Consider the following 16423-nt stretch of genomic DNA (forward strand, 5'->3'; position numbering starts at 1 on the left):
ACTTTGGTGAACCACTCAGAAAGTGATTCTATGCATATTCTCAAAAGGAACCATGTGTCTATCTCGTTTCCTTGTGCCTGTTACAAACATATGCACAAAGACATAATACCCTGTATACCCTGAAGGTATAAAAAGGGGGTTATATGGGGACTACCCCAAATAGGGGGCGAATATTAATAATTTTTCGTAGGGAGATTTGTTACCATATACGACTACAAAATACCTAATTGCAGCGAATTTGCTTGAAAAACACGCTCAAGAACCCCAAAATAGCGAAAATTGGGGGTACCCGTATATGGGGGCTATCCGAAAAAATGGACCTATATTCATAATTTTTTGTGGAGAGATTTGCTACCCAATAAGAACTCGAAGTACCAAATTACAGTCAATTCTTTCGAAAAAAAAAACGATCAGAACCACCAAAATACCGCAAAATTGGGGGCTTACCGAAAAAATATGGATCCATATTTATAATTTTTTGTGGAGAGATTTACTACCCAATCAGAACTCAAGTTAGCAAATTTCAACAAATTCGGTCGAAAAATGTGATAAAAATACCGCAAAATTGGGGATACCCTTATATAGAAGGCTATCTGAGAAACCATACCTATATTCATAAATTTTAGTAGTGGGAGAGTTGCTACCCAATAAGAACTCAAGTTACCAAATTTCAGCGAATTCGGTGGAAAAATACGATCAAAATCCTCAAAAGGTTTGCTACCCAATAAGAGCTCAATGTACACAATTTCAGAAAAACGCGCTCCAGAACCTAAAAAAATATCGAAAATTGGGGGGTACCCTTATATGGGAGCTATGCCTAAATGTGGACCGATGTAGGCCTGGCTGCAGAATTGCAAAATGTTGGCGATCTATCTCAATTCGTTTAGACGCTAGAGTGATTACAACAGACAGACGGACATACGGACATGCTTAAATCGTCATAGAATTTTACGCCGATCAAGAATTTATATACTTTATAGGGTCGGAAATGATTATTTCGATGAGTTACAAACGGAAAAACAAAACTAATATACCCACCATACTATGGTGGAGGGTATTAAAACAAAGAAAAACAAATCCTAAATATTTTTTAGCAAGGCCCTACATATTTTCAATGACAAAAACAGGTCCGAGATTTTTTCAAACTATATTTTTATGGTTCAAAACAGGTTGTGCTTAGTTTAAAATATTTGTTTTGAGGACCAATAAATATTTGGTATATTTCTTATTTTTGATTTCAATGGTCAAAAGAAGAAGGTCTGACTGTTTTTAAAAATTTTTCCAATGACCACAAAAAGCTCGGGAATTTCTATTAGTTTTTCCAAGGAAAAAATATTTTTCTAAGGTCAACGGATGGCTCTAGAATTTTTAAATATTTTTTAAGTAGGTATCAACAATAAGTTCAGATTTTTTCTAAACCGTTTCGAAAGGACCAAGCTCTCGATAGATACGGATTTAGTAGGAAAATATATTGTATGAGGATGTTCCTCAAAAATATGTATTTCATAAATGCAGGCTTATTGGTAAGATGGTCCACTATAAATATTCTTAAAAAAATACGGAATTATTGGTCAAATTGTCCTCGAAAAATGTTGTCTTTAGAGAAGTCCAAGCATACTGATCAGATGGTCCACTATAAATATTCTTTAAAAAATCCGGAATTATTGATCAAATGGTCCTCGAAAAATGTTGTCGTCTTTATTTTTTTTTTTATTTATATATTTCACAGTGCCCAGTCTTTCGACCTTAAGGCTGTAAGCTACATTTCACAATTAAATATAAATTTTATCGTATTAAGCGGCATAAATGTAAAAGGGAGGGATATTGAACTACTAAAGAATATTATACCGATTAAATTACAAAAAAAAAATTTTTTGATTATTATAGGTTATGATTAAAAAAAAATTGATTAATTGGATTATGACTACTCCAGGGATTATGACTACTTTAGGGAAATCCGATCTTATTTTAAAATAATTTTCTAAAATAATTCCCCCCTATAGCTCCGATTTTCCACCAAAATTGTTTAAAAATTCCACACCTTTTTTTAAAGTCCTCGCCGATATCCCTCTAAAGACTTTTTTTAAATTCCCGAAACTTCTCTAATATCCCTTAAAAGAAATTAAAAAAAAATCAGAAACTACAAAAATAAATAATTTTACTTCCACTTACCTGAACCATTTTGAATCCTATTTAAGAAAAATATTCACTCGGTAAATCCGCCAAATAGTTGTAATGGACTTCAAAAACGCTGTGTCAATTTTACACCGGCAAATCAATGTCAAGTTCACAAAAGGAAGCAGCAGCAGCAGTGGTTGTAATTGTAGTCAATGAATTACTTCTCCTTATCGTCCTGTAGTTGTTGTTGTAGTTTTGTTACAACAAAAAATTGCACTATTTTTTTATTTTTAATTTCTACACATTTACAAAATTTTAACACTTGCTGGATGATTTGTTTTATTTTCATTTATTTACAATGTAAACGAGTTTTATTTATTTGTAATTTTTTAGAAATAAATTAAAAAAAAACACATTTAAAGATTCTAGCTTAATTTTTATTGTGAAATAGAAATTTACACTTGTTTTCCTGTTTTGTTTTGATTACGATGATTTTTTTTCTATTGTGGTGGAGCGAGGAATGGGAATATCTTAATATTTTCTGCTTCTTCTTCTTGAATTTTTTACACAAACAAAAAAACACGTGCTAAAAAATATGTTGTGGTTTGTTTCTATTCTTTATTCTTTTTCTTATTATATTTTGTTACTTCTCAGCACTTTTGCTAGCTCTCTCTCACTCTCGCACACCGTCAACACACAATCATGCACACCACACTTTGTTCACGTTTGGTTTTGGTTATGAATTATTATTTTTTGTTTTGTTGTTTTCTTTTTTATTTACAATTAATTATTGAAATATTTTATTTTTTTATAAAAGCCCGTTGAATTATGTTGAATATTTTTTTTATTAATTATTATTTTTTTTTATTTTAATTATATATGAAATTCTATAAAAGCCTATTTAGCGCGTTGTTGGTTTTACGTGCTCTTCAGTCGATTGCCCGAGCATGACAGCTGCTTGTTGGAGTTGTCTTAACTGAATAGGGTTGCCAAGCCAGACACAAAGTACTCATACCCCACAAATAAGCACAAATGGTAATCGATTAATAATAATCGATTTATGAGCAACACAAATCGTTTTGCGTGGAATCGCAAAAGGACGACTTAAATATCCCTAAAATATTATAAAATGGTGTATTTTAAAGGGGGAAACATGGGATTTTTGTAAAGAATATTTTGAGGAACAACAGAGTCTTAGGTGTGGATTTTTTAAAGCAAATTTTTAGAGGAATATCAGAGCCATAGGCGTGGATTTTTTAAAGCAATTTTTTTGAGAACTATCAGGCGTGGATTTTTTAAAGCAATTTTATTAAGGACTAGCAGAGCCATAGGCGTGGATTTTTTAATGCCAATTTTTAGAGGAATATCAGAGCCATAGGCGTGGATTTTTTAAACATTCATTTTAGAGGAATATCAGAGCCATAGGCGTGGATTTTTTAAACATTCATTTTAGAGGAATATCAGAGCCATAGGCGTGGATTTTTTAAACATTCATTTTAGAGGAATATCAGAGCCATAGGCGTGGATTTTTTAAACATTCATTTTAGAGGAATATCAGAGCCATAGGCGTGGATTTTTTAAACATTCATTTTAGAGGAATATCAGAGCCATAGGCGTGGATTTTTTAAACATTCATTTTAGAGGAATATCAGAGCCATAGGCGTGGATTTTTTAAACATTCATTTTAGAGGAATATCAGAGCCATAGGCGTGGATTTTTTAAACATTCATTTTAGAGGAATATCAGAGCCATAGGCGTGGATTTTTTTAAACATTCATTTTAGAGGAATATCAGAGCCATAGGCGTGGATTTTTTTAAACATTCATTTTAGAGGAATATCAGAGCCATAGGCGTGGATTTTTTAAACATTCATTTTAGAGGAATATCAGAGCCATAGGCGTGGATTTTTTTAAACATTCATTTTAGAGGAATATCAGAGCCATAGGCGTGGATTTTTTTAAACATTCATTTTAGAGGAATATCAGAGCCATAGGCGTGGATTTTTTTAAACATTCATTTTAGAGGAATATCAGAGCCATAGGCGTGGATTTTTTAAACATTCATTTTAGAGGAATATCATATTAAATTTTAAAAGAATCCACGCTCATTGTTGGAAAGGTCCTCTAAAAATATTCTTTAAAAAATCCCCGCTAAGTGTGGGTGTGGTCCTCTAAATATATCCCCACACTTCATCCTGGGAAGGTCCTCTAAAAATATTCGTTTAAAAAATCCACGTTTCTTCTTAGGAAGGTTCTTTAAAAATATTCATTTAAAATCCACGCTTCTTCTTAGGAAGGTCCTCTAAAAATATTCATTTAAAATCCACGCTTCTTGCGAAGGCCATCTAAAAATATTCTTCAAAAACTCGATGCTTCCTCTGGGGAAGGTCTTGTAAAAATACTCTTTAAAAAATCCACATTTATAGCTGGAGAGGTCGTCTTGCCCAGGAGGTCCTCCAAATTTTTTTTGTTTTAAATCCCGGTATTAAAATTTCATTTTTTGAAATTTAATATCATAGGGTTATGTACGTCGACTTTAGCCACTTGGTGTATTATCGATATCCCCGTTATCGTTTCAAAATTGGAACCCAAATGTTGCCAATATTAAAAAAAAAACATTAAAACGAAGAAGGAGCGAATACAAGAAAACGATAATAAAAATGAAATAAAAACAAACAACAAATAATAATAGTTTTGATATTTTTTCATCTGAAAGAGATCCTGGGGATGCTGTTGTTTTTTATTTCCGGATTCAATTGATTTGGACCTGATCTGTTTTGAAAACCGTTTGCCTTATATAAAATATACTGGTGAGAAATTGAAACTAATTCGGAAGGGAAATAGTTTATTTGGTTTGGCATTTGCATTCATGCGGAACAAATTATGCGAATTACAGGTAAGCCTATTAAGATCTCCATACGAATATTTTATATTCTAAAATAAAATTACAATAAAGGGTTTATTATTTTCTTTTTCTTTTCAGAATATCCAACATCATGGTATATAAATTATTTAATGAGGTCCTTTATCAGTCATCATGTGTTTGCAGATAATGAAGCAGATAGATTTCTTTACCTCTGAAAAAATTATTTAAAAAATCCACGCCGTGTATAGACCTCGGAAAAAAATTATTAAAAAAATCCACGCCTATATAGACCTCGGAAAAAATTATTTAAAAAAATCCAAGCCCTATATAGACCTCGGAAAAAATTATTTAAAAAATCCACGCCCTATATAGACCTCGGAAAAAAATTATTTAAAAAATCCACGCCCTATATAGACCTCGGAAAAAATTATTTAAAAAATCCACGTCCTATATAGACCTCGGAAAAAATTATTTAAAAAATCCACGCCCCATATATAGAAAAACTATTCAGAAATCCCATTTAAAAAATTAAAAGTCCATCAATCTCCGATTTTATCACATTTTATTACATCTTAATTTTATGTTACACATAAACTTATATTTAAAGAAAAGTTTTTTTTTCTACAAAAATAGACAGCCATTATAGGCCTCAATTTCATGTATCAATTCCTGATAATTATTCAACATTGTCTTCCATTCGTTGGTAAAGACAATACTCGATAAATTCAATTTGATGTAATGGAAGCAACGTTTCTTTAAAACGTCCGCCGAATGTTGATCGGCCAACACCAAGGTAGGTAATACGGTTTCATTTGAAATTTCCTTATTCAGTACACTTTCACATAATCCTTTCAGCTGTTCGACATCGTATTTATCCGCCGCGGCCAATAGTTCTCCAGCCATGCTGTGAATATTCGGTGCCCCGTCCGAATACATATAGGTTAACATTTCCTTAATGACATCCGGTTCAAAATCATTGATGAGTATTTGATTGGTTTTATTTTCCGTCATTGATTCATGATCGAACATGGCGGCAAAGACACTGCTGCGTAGACTTAAAATGGCTTTGTGGGCATAGAGTTCTTCGCCCTTAACGACCAACGTAACATCACTAAATTTCCCCGTATTCAAAAGGGTTGCCATGCGCTGGTGTAGGGCCGAGCCAACAGAATGTAACCCCTCCCAGGGTGAACTATGGATCACATCCACCATCATCGTTAATTCACATCGGATTTGTAGGGCACCATTTATAAGCAGCTGTCGTGCAGGATTGCGCACATCGGAAAGAGTTATTTTACGTGGATAAATTAGAGAGCCTTGCAGCGAACCATTACCATTCCATTTCCCCAGGGAATCATCGAGATCTCCATTCAGTTTCACAATTTTTAATTTGAGTTTGAATTTAACACACGACTGATTGCTGCTGACCATTTTCACCAGCAGCACAATTTGGCCATCTGTTTTGGTCAGCACAATTTGCCATTTGATTTTGCCCTCCGTTTCATCGGTAAATACCGGCGAGTCCACTTTATTCTTAATCGCACAGAAATTTTCAATTATCCAAAGGTATTGAATGCGGGCCACTGTGACACGATCACAATACCAGGCTGTATCATTGTAGAATTTCTTTTTATCGTTTAGTGTCTGATGGAGATAACATATTTTCGCAGGAGGTGACGACGGCGAGGAGGAGGATGTTTTCGAGGTCATCGCGTTGAAGTTTAAATTTGAACTGTTCATGTTTGGTATTTGAGGTTAGTTATTTGAAATTATGAAAATCGAATCTGCAGGCAGGTAGGAAGGATATGCAAATTCAGGTAGGAATAGAGCTATTATGGATTAATGATCGCGGAATTTCCAGCAGCTGTAACCTGTTCTTAGAATAAAATTAAATTACAAAAAAAAAGAGGATAAACAATTCTGGGATTTTTATAAGGGAATTTTTAGAGGATCAGCTGACTATTTTGCTGGGATTTTTTTAAAGAATATTTTAGAGGAACATTCGGGATTTTTTAAAGAAAATTTTTAGAGAAATATCGGAGCCCTAGGCGTGGATTTTTTAAAGAAAATTTTTAGAGAAATATCGGAGGCGTAGGCGTGGATTTTTTGAAGCTAATTTGTAGAGAAATATCGGAGGCTTAGGCGTGGATTTTTTGAAGCTAATTTGTAGAGAAATATCGGAGGCTTAGGCGTGGAATTTTTGAAGCTAATTTCTTGAGGACTAACAGAGCCCTAGGCGTGGATTTTTTAAAGAAAATTTTTAGAGGACTAGCAGAGCCCTAGGCGTGGATTTTTTTAAAGGAAATTTTTAGAGAAATAGAGCCTTACGCCTTGAAAAATTTAAAGAAAATTTTTAGAGAAATAGAGCCTTACGCCTTGAAAAATTTAAAGAAAATTTTTAGAGAAATAGAGCCTTTCGCGTGGATTTTTAAAGAAAATTTTTAGATAAATAGAGCCTTACGGGTGGATTTTTAAAGAATATTTTTAGAGGACCTTCCCAAGTAGAGGCGTCTATTTTTTAAAGAATATTTTTAGAGGACTAATAGAGGCGTCTATTTTTTAAAGAATATTTTTAGAGGACCTTCCCAAGAAGCCTCGATTTTTTAAAGAATATTTTTAGAGGACCTTCCCAAGTAGAAGTCTCGATTTTTTAAAAAATATTTTTAGAGGACCTTCCCAAGTAGAAACCTCTATTTTTTAAAGAATATTTTTAGAGGACCTTCCCAAGAAGAAGCCTCGATTTTTTAAAGAATATTTTTAGAGGACCTTCCCAAGAAGAAGCCTCGATTTTTTAAAGAATATTTTTAGAGGACCATCCCAAGAAGAAGCCTCGATTTTTTAAAGAATATTTTTAGAGGATCTTCCTAAAATTAGGCGTGGATTTTTTAATGAATATTTTTAGAGGATCTTCCCAAAAATAGGCGTGGATTTTTTAATGAATATTTTTAGAGGATCTTCCCAAAAATAGGCGTGGATTTTTTAATGAATATTTTTAGAGGATCTTCCCAAAAATAGGCGTGGATTTTTTAATGAATATTTTTAGAGGATCTTCCCAAAAATAGGCGTGGATTTTTTAATGAATATTTTTAGAGGATCTTCCAAAAAATAGGCGTGGATTTTTTAATGAATATTTTTAGAGGATCTTCCCAAGAAGAAGCCTCGAAGCCTATAGTGGAGATTTTTTTAACAATATATTTAGAGGACCATTTGACCCATAATTAAGGATTTATACTAATCATAATAGTTAATGTATTTTTAAACACTTTTTCAGATTATCAGCATCTCGAAGCTCTAACACTATTTGTAATGTAATTTTACATTAAATAATTTGTTGTAATTTCATATCTACGTATTCTGATGTGAATCTCAGGTATGTTCACAAAATCCAAATCATTTTTTTAATGGCAATTACGAAACATTTTACATTTCTCTTCTTTCTTTCAGTTCAATAACAACAAAATTAAAAAAATAAGATATAAATAAAAATCCCATGGCATCAGAACCCTCCTGCTCTAATAACTGCATCCTACACAATGGTTCGTTGTCAATTAAGGACTCCATTGACGCTACGTGGTTTTGTGACCGAGTCAAAGTAACCAAATTCATCTATGACTGGAAAGTAGAACATTTCAATACGTTTAATGGTGATCTAATTTCCCCAATATTCACCAATGATCACGCCAATCCGCACAACATCAAATGGCAAATGGGCCTAACGAAAGTTAAAAAAATCGTCGTATTGAAAGTGAAATTGGTGTGCAGCGATAAGCCGCTGATGCACTTCAAATTCGAAGGCTATATGGAAAATGGTGAACAACGAAAGGATATTAGCCGAGACAATCTGTACAAGGCTGTGCCCGAGGATGTCTTTATATTTCCCCGGCCCATTGAAATCGAAATTGAAAAGATACCCGCAAATGACACCTTGATCACACATTGTGAACTCGGTGTTATTGATGATCTCATTGATATTCCATCAAGTGATGAGTGTTTAGATTGTTATGAGGACACGGATTTATTTCAGGATATGGGTAAACTATTGCAAAGTGAAAAATTCAGTGATGTCACGTTGATGGTGGAGAAACAACAGCTAAAGGCCCACAAAAATATTTTGAGTATGCGTAGCGAAGTATTTGCCGCGATGTTCGATAACGAAGCCATGACGGAGAATACCTCAAATTGTGTTGACATCAATGATATGGAATATCCGGTGGTTCGGGAAATGCTTACCTTTATCTACACCAATCAGGCGCCGAATATTGATGAAATGCCCATCGAACTATTTGTGGCAGCTGATAAATATGCGCTCAAGAAGCTAAAGGCAAAATGTGAAATTGCCCTGAATCGCCAACTGACATGTAATAATGCCTTGGAAATCCTAATATTGGCGGATCGTCATAATTCGGAAGTTGTAAAATTACGTTCAATACATTTTATTAAACAAAATATGGCCGAGATAGAGAAGAACGATGATTGGCAGACTATGTTAACGGAATATCCTCAGTTAATTGAAGAAATTGAATTTTATAATGGTTGTGTTGAAATGTGAAGGGAAAAGAAGAAGAAGAAAAACAGAATTGTAATTAATAAAGGCATAAGATTTATTTATTAAGAACACATATTGAAATATTGAAAAAGAAATTGTATGAAGGAAGTCATGAAAATCGTTGATTTTAGGAGTCAAGTGGGCCTCTATACATGTTATATGAAAACAGCGAATTATTGATTAGATGGTCCTCTACAAATATTTGTTTTTAAAACCCGAACTTATTGCTCAGATAGTCTTCTATAAACATTCTTTATAAAAGCAGAGCTGATTGGTCAGCTAGTCCTCTAAAAATATTCGTTCTAAAAGCCGAGCTTATTGGTCTGATAGTCCTCTAAAAATATTCGTTTTAAAAGCCGAGCTGATTGATCTGATAGTCCTTTAAAAATATTGATCTGATAGTCCTTTAAATTTATTCGTCTTAAAAGCCGAGCTGATTGGTCTGATAGTGCCTTAAAAAAATTGTTTTAAAATCCGAGTTAATTGGTCTGATAGTACTTTAAATGTATTCGTCTTAAAAGCCGAGCTGATTGGTGTGATAGTCCCTTAACAATATTCGTCTTAAAAGCCGAGCTGATTGTTCTGATAGTCCCTTAACAATATTCGTTTTACAAGCCGATCTGATTGGTCTGATAGTCCCTTAACAATATTCGTTTTAAAATCCGATCTGATTGGTCTGATAGACCCTTAAAAATATTCGTTTTAAAATTCGAACTGATTGGTCTGATAGTCCCTTAAAGATATTCGTTTTAAAAGCCGACCTGATTGGTCTGATAGACCCTTAAAAATATTCGTTTTAAAAACCGAGCTGATTGGTCTGATAGACCCCTAAAAATATTCGTTTTAAAAGCTGAGCTGATTGGTCTGATAGTCCCTTAAAAATATTCGTTTTAAAAACCGAGCTGATTGGTCTGAAAGTCCTCTAAAAATATTCGTTTTAAAAACCGAACTGATTAGTCTGAGAGTCCTTTAAATATATTCTTTAAAAAAAGCCACCCTTATTAGTCTGATAGTCCTCTAAAATTAATCTTTAAAAATCCTCGCTTATTAGTCAGATGGTCATCTAAAAATATTCTTTAAAAAAATCCACGCCTATTGTTGGGAACGTCCTCTAAAAATATTCTTTAAAAAATTCACGTCTATTGTTGGGAAGGTCCTCTAAAACTATTCTTTAAAAAATGGGGGTTCTTCTTGGGAAGGTCCTCTAAAACTATTCTTTAAAAAATCGAGGGTTCATCTTGGGAAGGTCCTCTAAAAAATATTCTTTAACAAATCCACGCTTATTGGTCTGCTAGTCCCCTAAAAATATTCTTTAAAAAATTCACGCTTATTGGTCTGCTAGTCCCATAATAATATTCTTTAAAAAAATCACGCTTATTGGTATGTTAGTCCCCTAAAAATTTTCTTTAAAAAATCCACACCTAAGGCTCTGATATTTCTCCAAACATTTGCTTTAAAAACCCACACCTAAGGCTCTGATATTTCTCCAAACATTTGCTTTAAAAACCCACGCCTAAGGCTCTGATATTTCTCTAGAAAATTGCTTCAAAAATCCACGCCTAGGGCTCTGACATTTCTCTAGAAAATTGTTTTAAAAAATTCACGCTTATTGTGGGGAATGGCCCTCCTAAATATTATTCAAAACATCCACGTTTATTGTTTGGAAGGTCCTCTAAAATGTTCTTTAAAAAATTCACTTTTTTTGGACGGTCATCTAAAAATATTCTTTCAAACACCGCTTATTATGGGGAAGGTCCTCTAAAATTAATCTTTAAAAAAAACCCTCGCTTCTTCTTCTTATTGGTATGTTAGTCCCCTAAAAATTTTCTTTAAAAAATCCACACCTAAGGCTCTGATATTTCTCCAAACATTTGCTTTAAAAACCCACACCTAAGGCTCTGATATTTCTCCAAACATTTGCTTTAAAAACCCACGCCTAAGGCTCTGATATTTCTCTAGAAAATTGCTTCAAAAATCCACGCCTAGGGCTCTGACATTTCTCTAGAAAATTGTTTTAAAAAATTCACGCTTATTGTGGGGAATGGCCCTCCTAAATATTATTCAAAACATCCACGTTTATTGTTTGGAAGGTCCTCTAAAATGTTCTTTAAAAAATTCACTTTTTTTGGACGGTCATCTAAAAATATTCTTTCAAACACCGCTTATTATGGGGAAGGTCCTCTAAAATTAATCTTTAAAAAAAACCCTCGCTTCTTCTTGGGAAGGTCCTTTACAAATATTCTTTAAGAAATCCCAATTTATTGTTGTGGTGAACTTCTAAAATAATTCTTCTATTTGAATATTAATACCCCATTACATTTTTTCGAAATAAATGTTTATCTTTATTTTCTTCATTACTTATTTATCTAAAGGATATCTATTTATATGTATATGTATTTAAAACCAGTCAACAGTTAGATGAGGAATAATAATCAGTGGATTCGATATGATAAGGAAATCAATTTTAAAAAAAGAACACACCTACATACATATATACTATATTTATATGCACAAATTACGACCGGATGGTGAACCAAGAACTCTGTACAATTAACTTAAATATATCTAAACCATCATTTAAAAAAATCAAAGAATATATAGAAATTACAATAAGAAGGCGAAAAAATATGCATTAAAAATTATATAACTATAATACTAGGTGATTTTTCTTTTTTGCTTCCAAATTTTCAATTTCTAAAAAAAATTCCAAACATCTAATATTCCAATGCCCATTCATTTTCCGCAATAAAAGCATCGACAACTTCTTTCATGGTATAATTCGGTATTAATTGGTCGGGTGTTAATTTGACACGTGTGACCGGATCAAAGTGTCCCACACGTTGCAAATGCTCCTCAATATCTTTACGTTCATAGGTAATGCCAGATGGTGTTATAACGGGATCGGTTAAAATTTCAAAACTTATTTTACCACACAAATAATCGGGCACCTCACGTTTCTGTAAGGAAATGCAAAAATTAATTATTTTTTTGATTGAATTTAATTTTTAAATAAAATGCTCTACCCTTCGACGTTCATCGACTTTGGCAAATATATTATTTAACTCCTTGATATGGTCATCCTAAATGAAATGAAAAAAAATTGAAAATTAAATTGAGAAAATATTGCATCTGAATGGCATTTTATTCTTGCTTACACATTCTTGTTCAATTTCCTGTTGTTTCTCCTTTAATTGATCTTCACTGGTATTGTCATCTAGTTTCAGTTTGGCCAAGCGATTTTCCATGTCCTCTTTGATTAACCTTTGGGGAATAAATGGAGAAAAAAATAAATGCAAGGATAATGGATTAAAAAGTCAGGATGATCTTCTATAAGTAGTCTTTAAAAAAATTTAGACTTTTTTTAAGATGGTCCTCTACAAATAGTCCTTAAAAATTTCCGACTTCTTGGACAGAATAGTCATTAAAAAAATTCAGACTTCTTCGTCATATGGTCCTCTAAAAATAGTCATTAAAAAATCCCGTCTTCTTGATCAGATGGTCTTCTATAAATAGTATTTAAAAAACAATTCAGACTTCTTGGTCAAATGGCCCTCTACAAATATTAATTAAAAATTCAGAATTCTTGGTCAGATAATCCTCTATAAATAGTCCTTAAAAAATTCAGATTTCTTCTTCAGATGTTCCTCTATAAATATTGATCAAAAATTCAGACTTCTAGGTCGGATGGTCCTCTAAAGATTGTCATTATAAAATTTAGATGGCTCTAAAAATATTCTTTAAAAATCCACGCATCTTCTTCGAAAGGTCCTCTAAAGATTGCCATTATAAAATTTAGATGGCTCTAAAAATATTCTTTAAAAATCCACGCATCTTCTTCGAAAGGTCCTCTAAAAATATTCTTTAAAAAGTCCACGCATCTCCTTCGAAAGGTCCTCTAAAATATTCTTTAAAAAATCTACACCTCTTCTTCGAAAGGTCCTCTATAAATATTCTTTAAAAAATCTACACCTCTTCTTCGAAAGGTCCTCTATAAATATTCTTTAAAAAATCTACACCTCTTCTTCGAAAGGTCCTCTATAAATATTCTTTAAAAAATCTACACCTCTTCTTCGAAAGGTCCTCTATAAGTATTCTTTAAAAAATCTACGCCTCTTCTTCGAAAGGTCCTCTAAAAATATTCTTTAAAAAATCTACGCCTATTCTTCGAAAGGTCCTCTATAAATATTCTTTAAAAAATCTACACCTCTTCTTCGAAAGGTCCTCTATAAATATTCTTAAAAAAATCTACGCCTCTTCTTCGAAAGGTCCTCCATAAATATTCTTAAAAAAATCTACGCCTCTTCTTCGAAAGGTCCTCTATATAGTCCTTAAAAAAATATTCTTTAAAAAATCTACACCTCTTCTTCGAAAGGTCCTCTATAAGTATTCTTTAAAAAATCTACGCCTCTTCTTCGAAAGGTCCTCTATAAATATTCTTTAAAAAATCTACACCTCTTCTTCGAAAGGTCCTCTATAAATATTCTTAAAAAAATCTACGCCTCTTCTTCGAAAGGTCCTCCATAAATATTCTTTAAAAAATCTACGCCTCTTCTTCGAAAGGTCCTCTATAAATATTCTTTAAAAAATCTACGCCTCTTCTTCGAAAGGTCCTCTATAAATATTCTTTAAAAAATCTACGCCACTTCTTCGAAAGGTCCTCTAAAAATATTCTTTAAAAAATCTACGCCTATTCTTCGAAAGGTCCTCTAAAAATATTCTTTAAAAAATCTACGCCTCTTCTTCGAAAGGTCCTCTATAAATATTCTTTAAAAAATCTACGCCTCTTCTTCGAAAGGTACTCTCTAAATATTCTTTATAAATTCCATGCCTCTTCTTCGAAAGGTCCTCTTCCATACCTATTAATATAGCTTTGCAATTCAATTTCCTGACAAATCCTCTTCTCCTCCAGCACGTTCCAACGTTTCTTGCGGGCCAAACGTAACTGGGACGTTATATCATCGCCATAGTTTTGCTTCTTTTCTTTGGACAAATCGAAGGCTTGCGAACGTAAATATTAAAAAAAAACAACACAAAGATTATTAAGAATTCCAAAACATCGACACCCACACACACAGCCAAACAAACATACCCCTTTGTAAATGTTTTATGGCATCATCGTAGAGTTCCGCTTCCATTAAACACTGACCCAAAAAGAAATGGGCCTTTAGCATATTTGGATTTATGTCCAGGGCGCTCATACAATCATGGCAGGACAGCTCCCAACGTTTCAGTTTCAGATAACACAAAGCCCGATTGGTGTAATAGGTGGCATTATTGGGATTTTTGACCTGGTAGACAAAGGGAAAGAAGGAATAAAATTAATTAAAAAAAAACGAATTAGGTGACAATTCTAAAAATATCATGTTCTCTAGGAATTGGAACCGGCTGTCCGTAACTTACAATGCACTTGGAATAGCAATTAATGGCATCTTCATATTTCCTGGCCGAAAATAGATTATTGCCCTGCTCCTTCAGTTGGACATCGGTTAAATTCGTGGTGGAGTAAACATGTTTGCTACTCATTTTTCTCCAGCAAAACAAGAAATTTGGTGGTGGTGGACAATCTATGAGGATATCTGAAAATCCAACAACACTTTTCCCAAAAAATTACAAAAAATGATACTCAATTAGAATGGACCGAGCGAAGTGAAAAACGTTCCGAATGCAACGAATGGAGGGAGGTAGGAGAGAATGACTGATAAAATATAGGAATACAAGAAAATGGTGAGAGGTAACCTTTGTTTACGAAGACGGGTAAAGCATAACCTCAATAACCAACAGATGATGGCAGAAAAAGCCCCTGGAACTTTGGAGACCGATTCAAGCAATTAGCCTGGATTTTTAAGAAAATTTTTGGAGGAAGTTCTCGAAAATAAAAGGGGATTTATTAAAGAAAATTTATAGAGGTCCTATCAAACAAAAGTGCGGATTTTTTAAAGATTCATTTTAGAGAAATATCATATAAAGCAAATTTTTAGAGAAATATCAGAACCTTTGGCGTGGATTTTTTAAAGCAATTTTTTAAAGAAATATCAGAGCCTTAGGGGAGTCTCTTTAAATAATAATTTTAGAGGACCTTCCCAACAATAAGCGTGGGTTTTTAAAGATTAATTTTAGAGGACCTTCCCAACCATAAGTGCGGGTTATTTAAAGTAAATTTTTAGAGGACAATAAATGGCGATTAATTTAAGGGGATCTTCCCAACAAAAACGTCATTTTTTTAAAGATTGCTTTTGGAGGACCTTCCTAACAATAAGTGGGAATTTTTTAAGGTTTATTTTAGAGGACATTTCCAACAATAAGTGGGGATTTTTTAAAGCAAAATGTGACCACTATTCTGGGATTTTGTAAAGAATATTTTAGAGGACTATCAGACCAATAAGGATTATTTATAAAGGACTATCAGACAAATAATTTCGATTTTTTAAGACAATTTATAGGTGACCACATTTTTAGAGGACTAAAAAAGTGTGGGATTTTCATATATTGATTTTAAAACCTCCAAACAGTAAGCGCGGAAATTTTAAAGCACCATCTGTGCACTAGAATTTTTTTAGAGTATTTAAAGAGGACTATCTGACCTATAATTTGGGATTTCAAAATGATATCTGGAGGACCAACTGACTGATCAATAATTTTGAGTTTTTTAAAGCATATATTTGGAGGCCTGTGGATTTTTTAAAGTATATTTATTTGACCTTTTATCTGGATCAATGATGCTTTATAAATTTAAAAAGTTTTGCCGCCGTTAACATAACCCAACTTCGTTGTCATATCATCAGCTGATACTGATTATTTTTCTTGCATTTTGCACATTTTCACCGTATTTTCTCTACTCTACTATTCGTAAACAAATGCCTTCCATGTGCATTTTATTTTACCCTCATCTTTATT

At 33.0% G+C, this 16423-nt stretch overlaps 3 protein-coding genes across 3 annotated transcripts; 1 reads left to right on the top strand and 2 right to left on the bottom strand.

Annotated features, from left to right (window-relative positions):
- Positions 1-5604: 5604 nt before the first annotated feature.
- On the bottom strand, positions 5605-6693 carry LOC133320987 (speckle-type POZ protein-like). Its single transcript, XM_061530093.1, has one exon. It carries the CDS (start codon positions 6691-6693, stop codon positions 5605-5607), a length of 1089 nt encoding a protein of 362 aa, XP_061386077.1.
- A 1780-nt stretch (positions 6694-8473) lies between these two features.
- Positions 8474-9532, top strand: LOC133320996 (speckle-type POZ protein-like). The gene has a single exon (XM_061530105.1). The coding sequence runs from the start codon at positions 8474-8476 to the stop codon at positions 9530-9532; it is 1059 nt and encodes a 352-aa protein (XP_061386089.1).
- Positions 9533-12238: 2706 nt separating this feature from the next.
- On the bottom strand, positions 12239-15052 carry LOC133320960 (E3 ubiquitin-protein ligase CHIP). The gene is made up of 6 exons (XM_061530056.1): positions 14930-15052; positions 14619-14817; positions 14386-14527; positions 12685-12790; positions 12553-12609; positions 12239-12486 (listed from the first exon to the last, which is right to left on the bottom strand). Exons 1-6 carry the CDS (start codon positions 15050-15052, stop codon positions 12244-12246), a joined length of 870 nt encoding a protein of 289 aa, XP_061386040.1. The 3' UTR covers positions 12239-12243.
- Positions 15053-16423: the final 1371 nt, after the last annotated feature.

The sequence above is a fragment of the Musca vetustissima genome, unplaced genomic scaffold (assembly GCF_032173495.1).
Source record: "Musca vetustissima isolate MV318-11 ecotype Yass unplaced genomic scaffold, APGP_CSIRO_Mvet_v1 utg7477, whole genome shotgun sequence".
NCBI classification, from domain to species: domain Eukaryota; kingdom Metazoa; phylum Arthropoda; class Insecta; order Diptera; family Muscidae; genus Musca; species Musca vetustissima.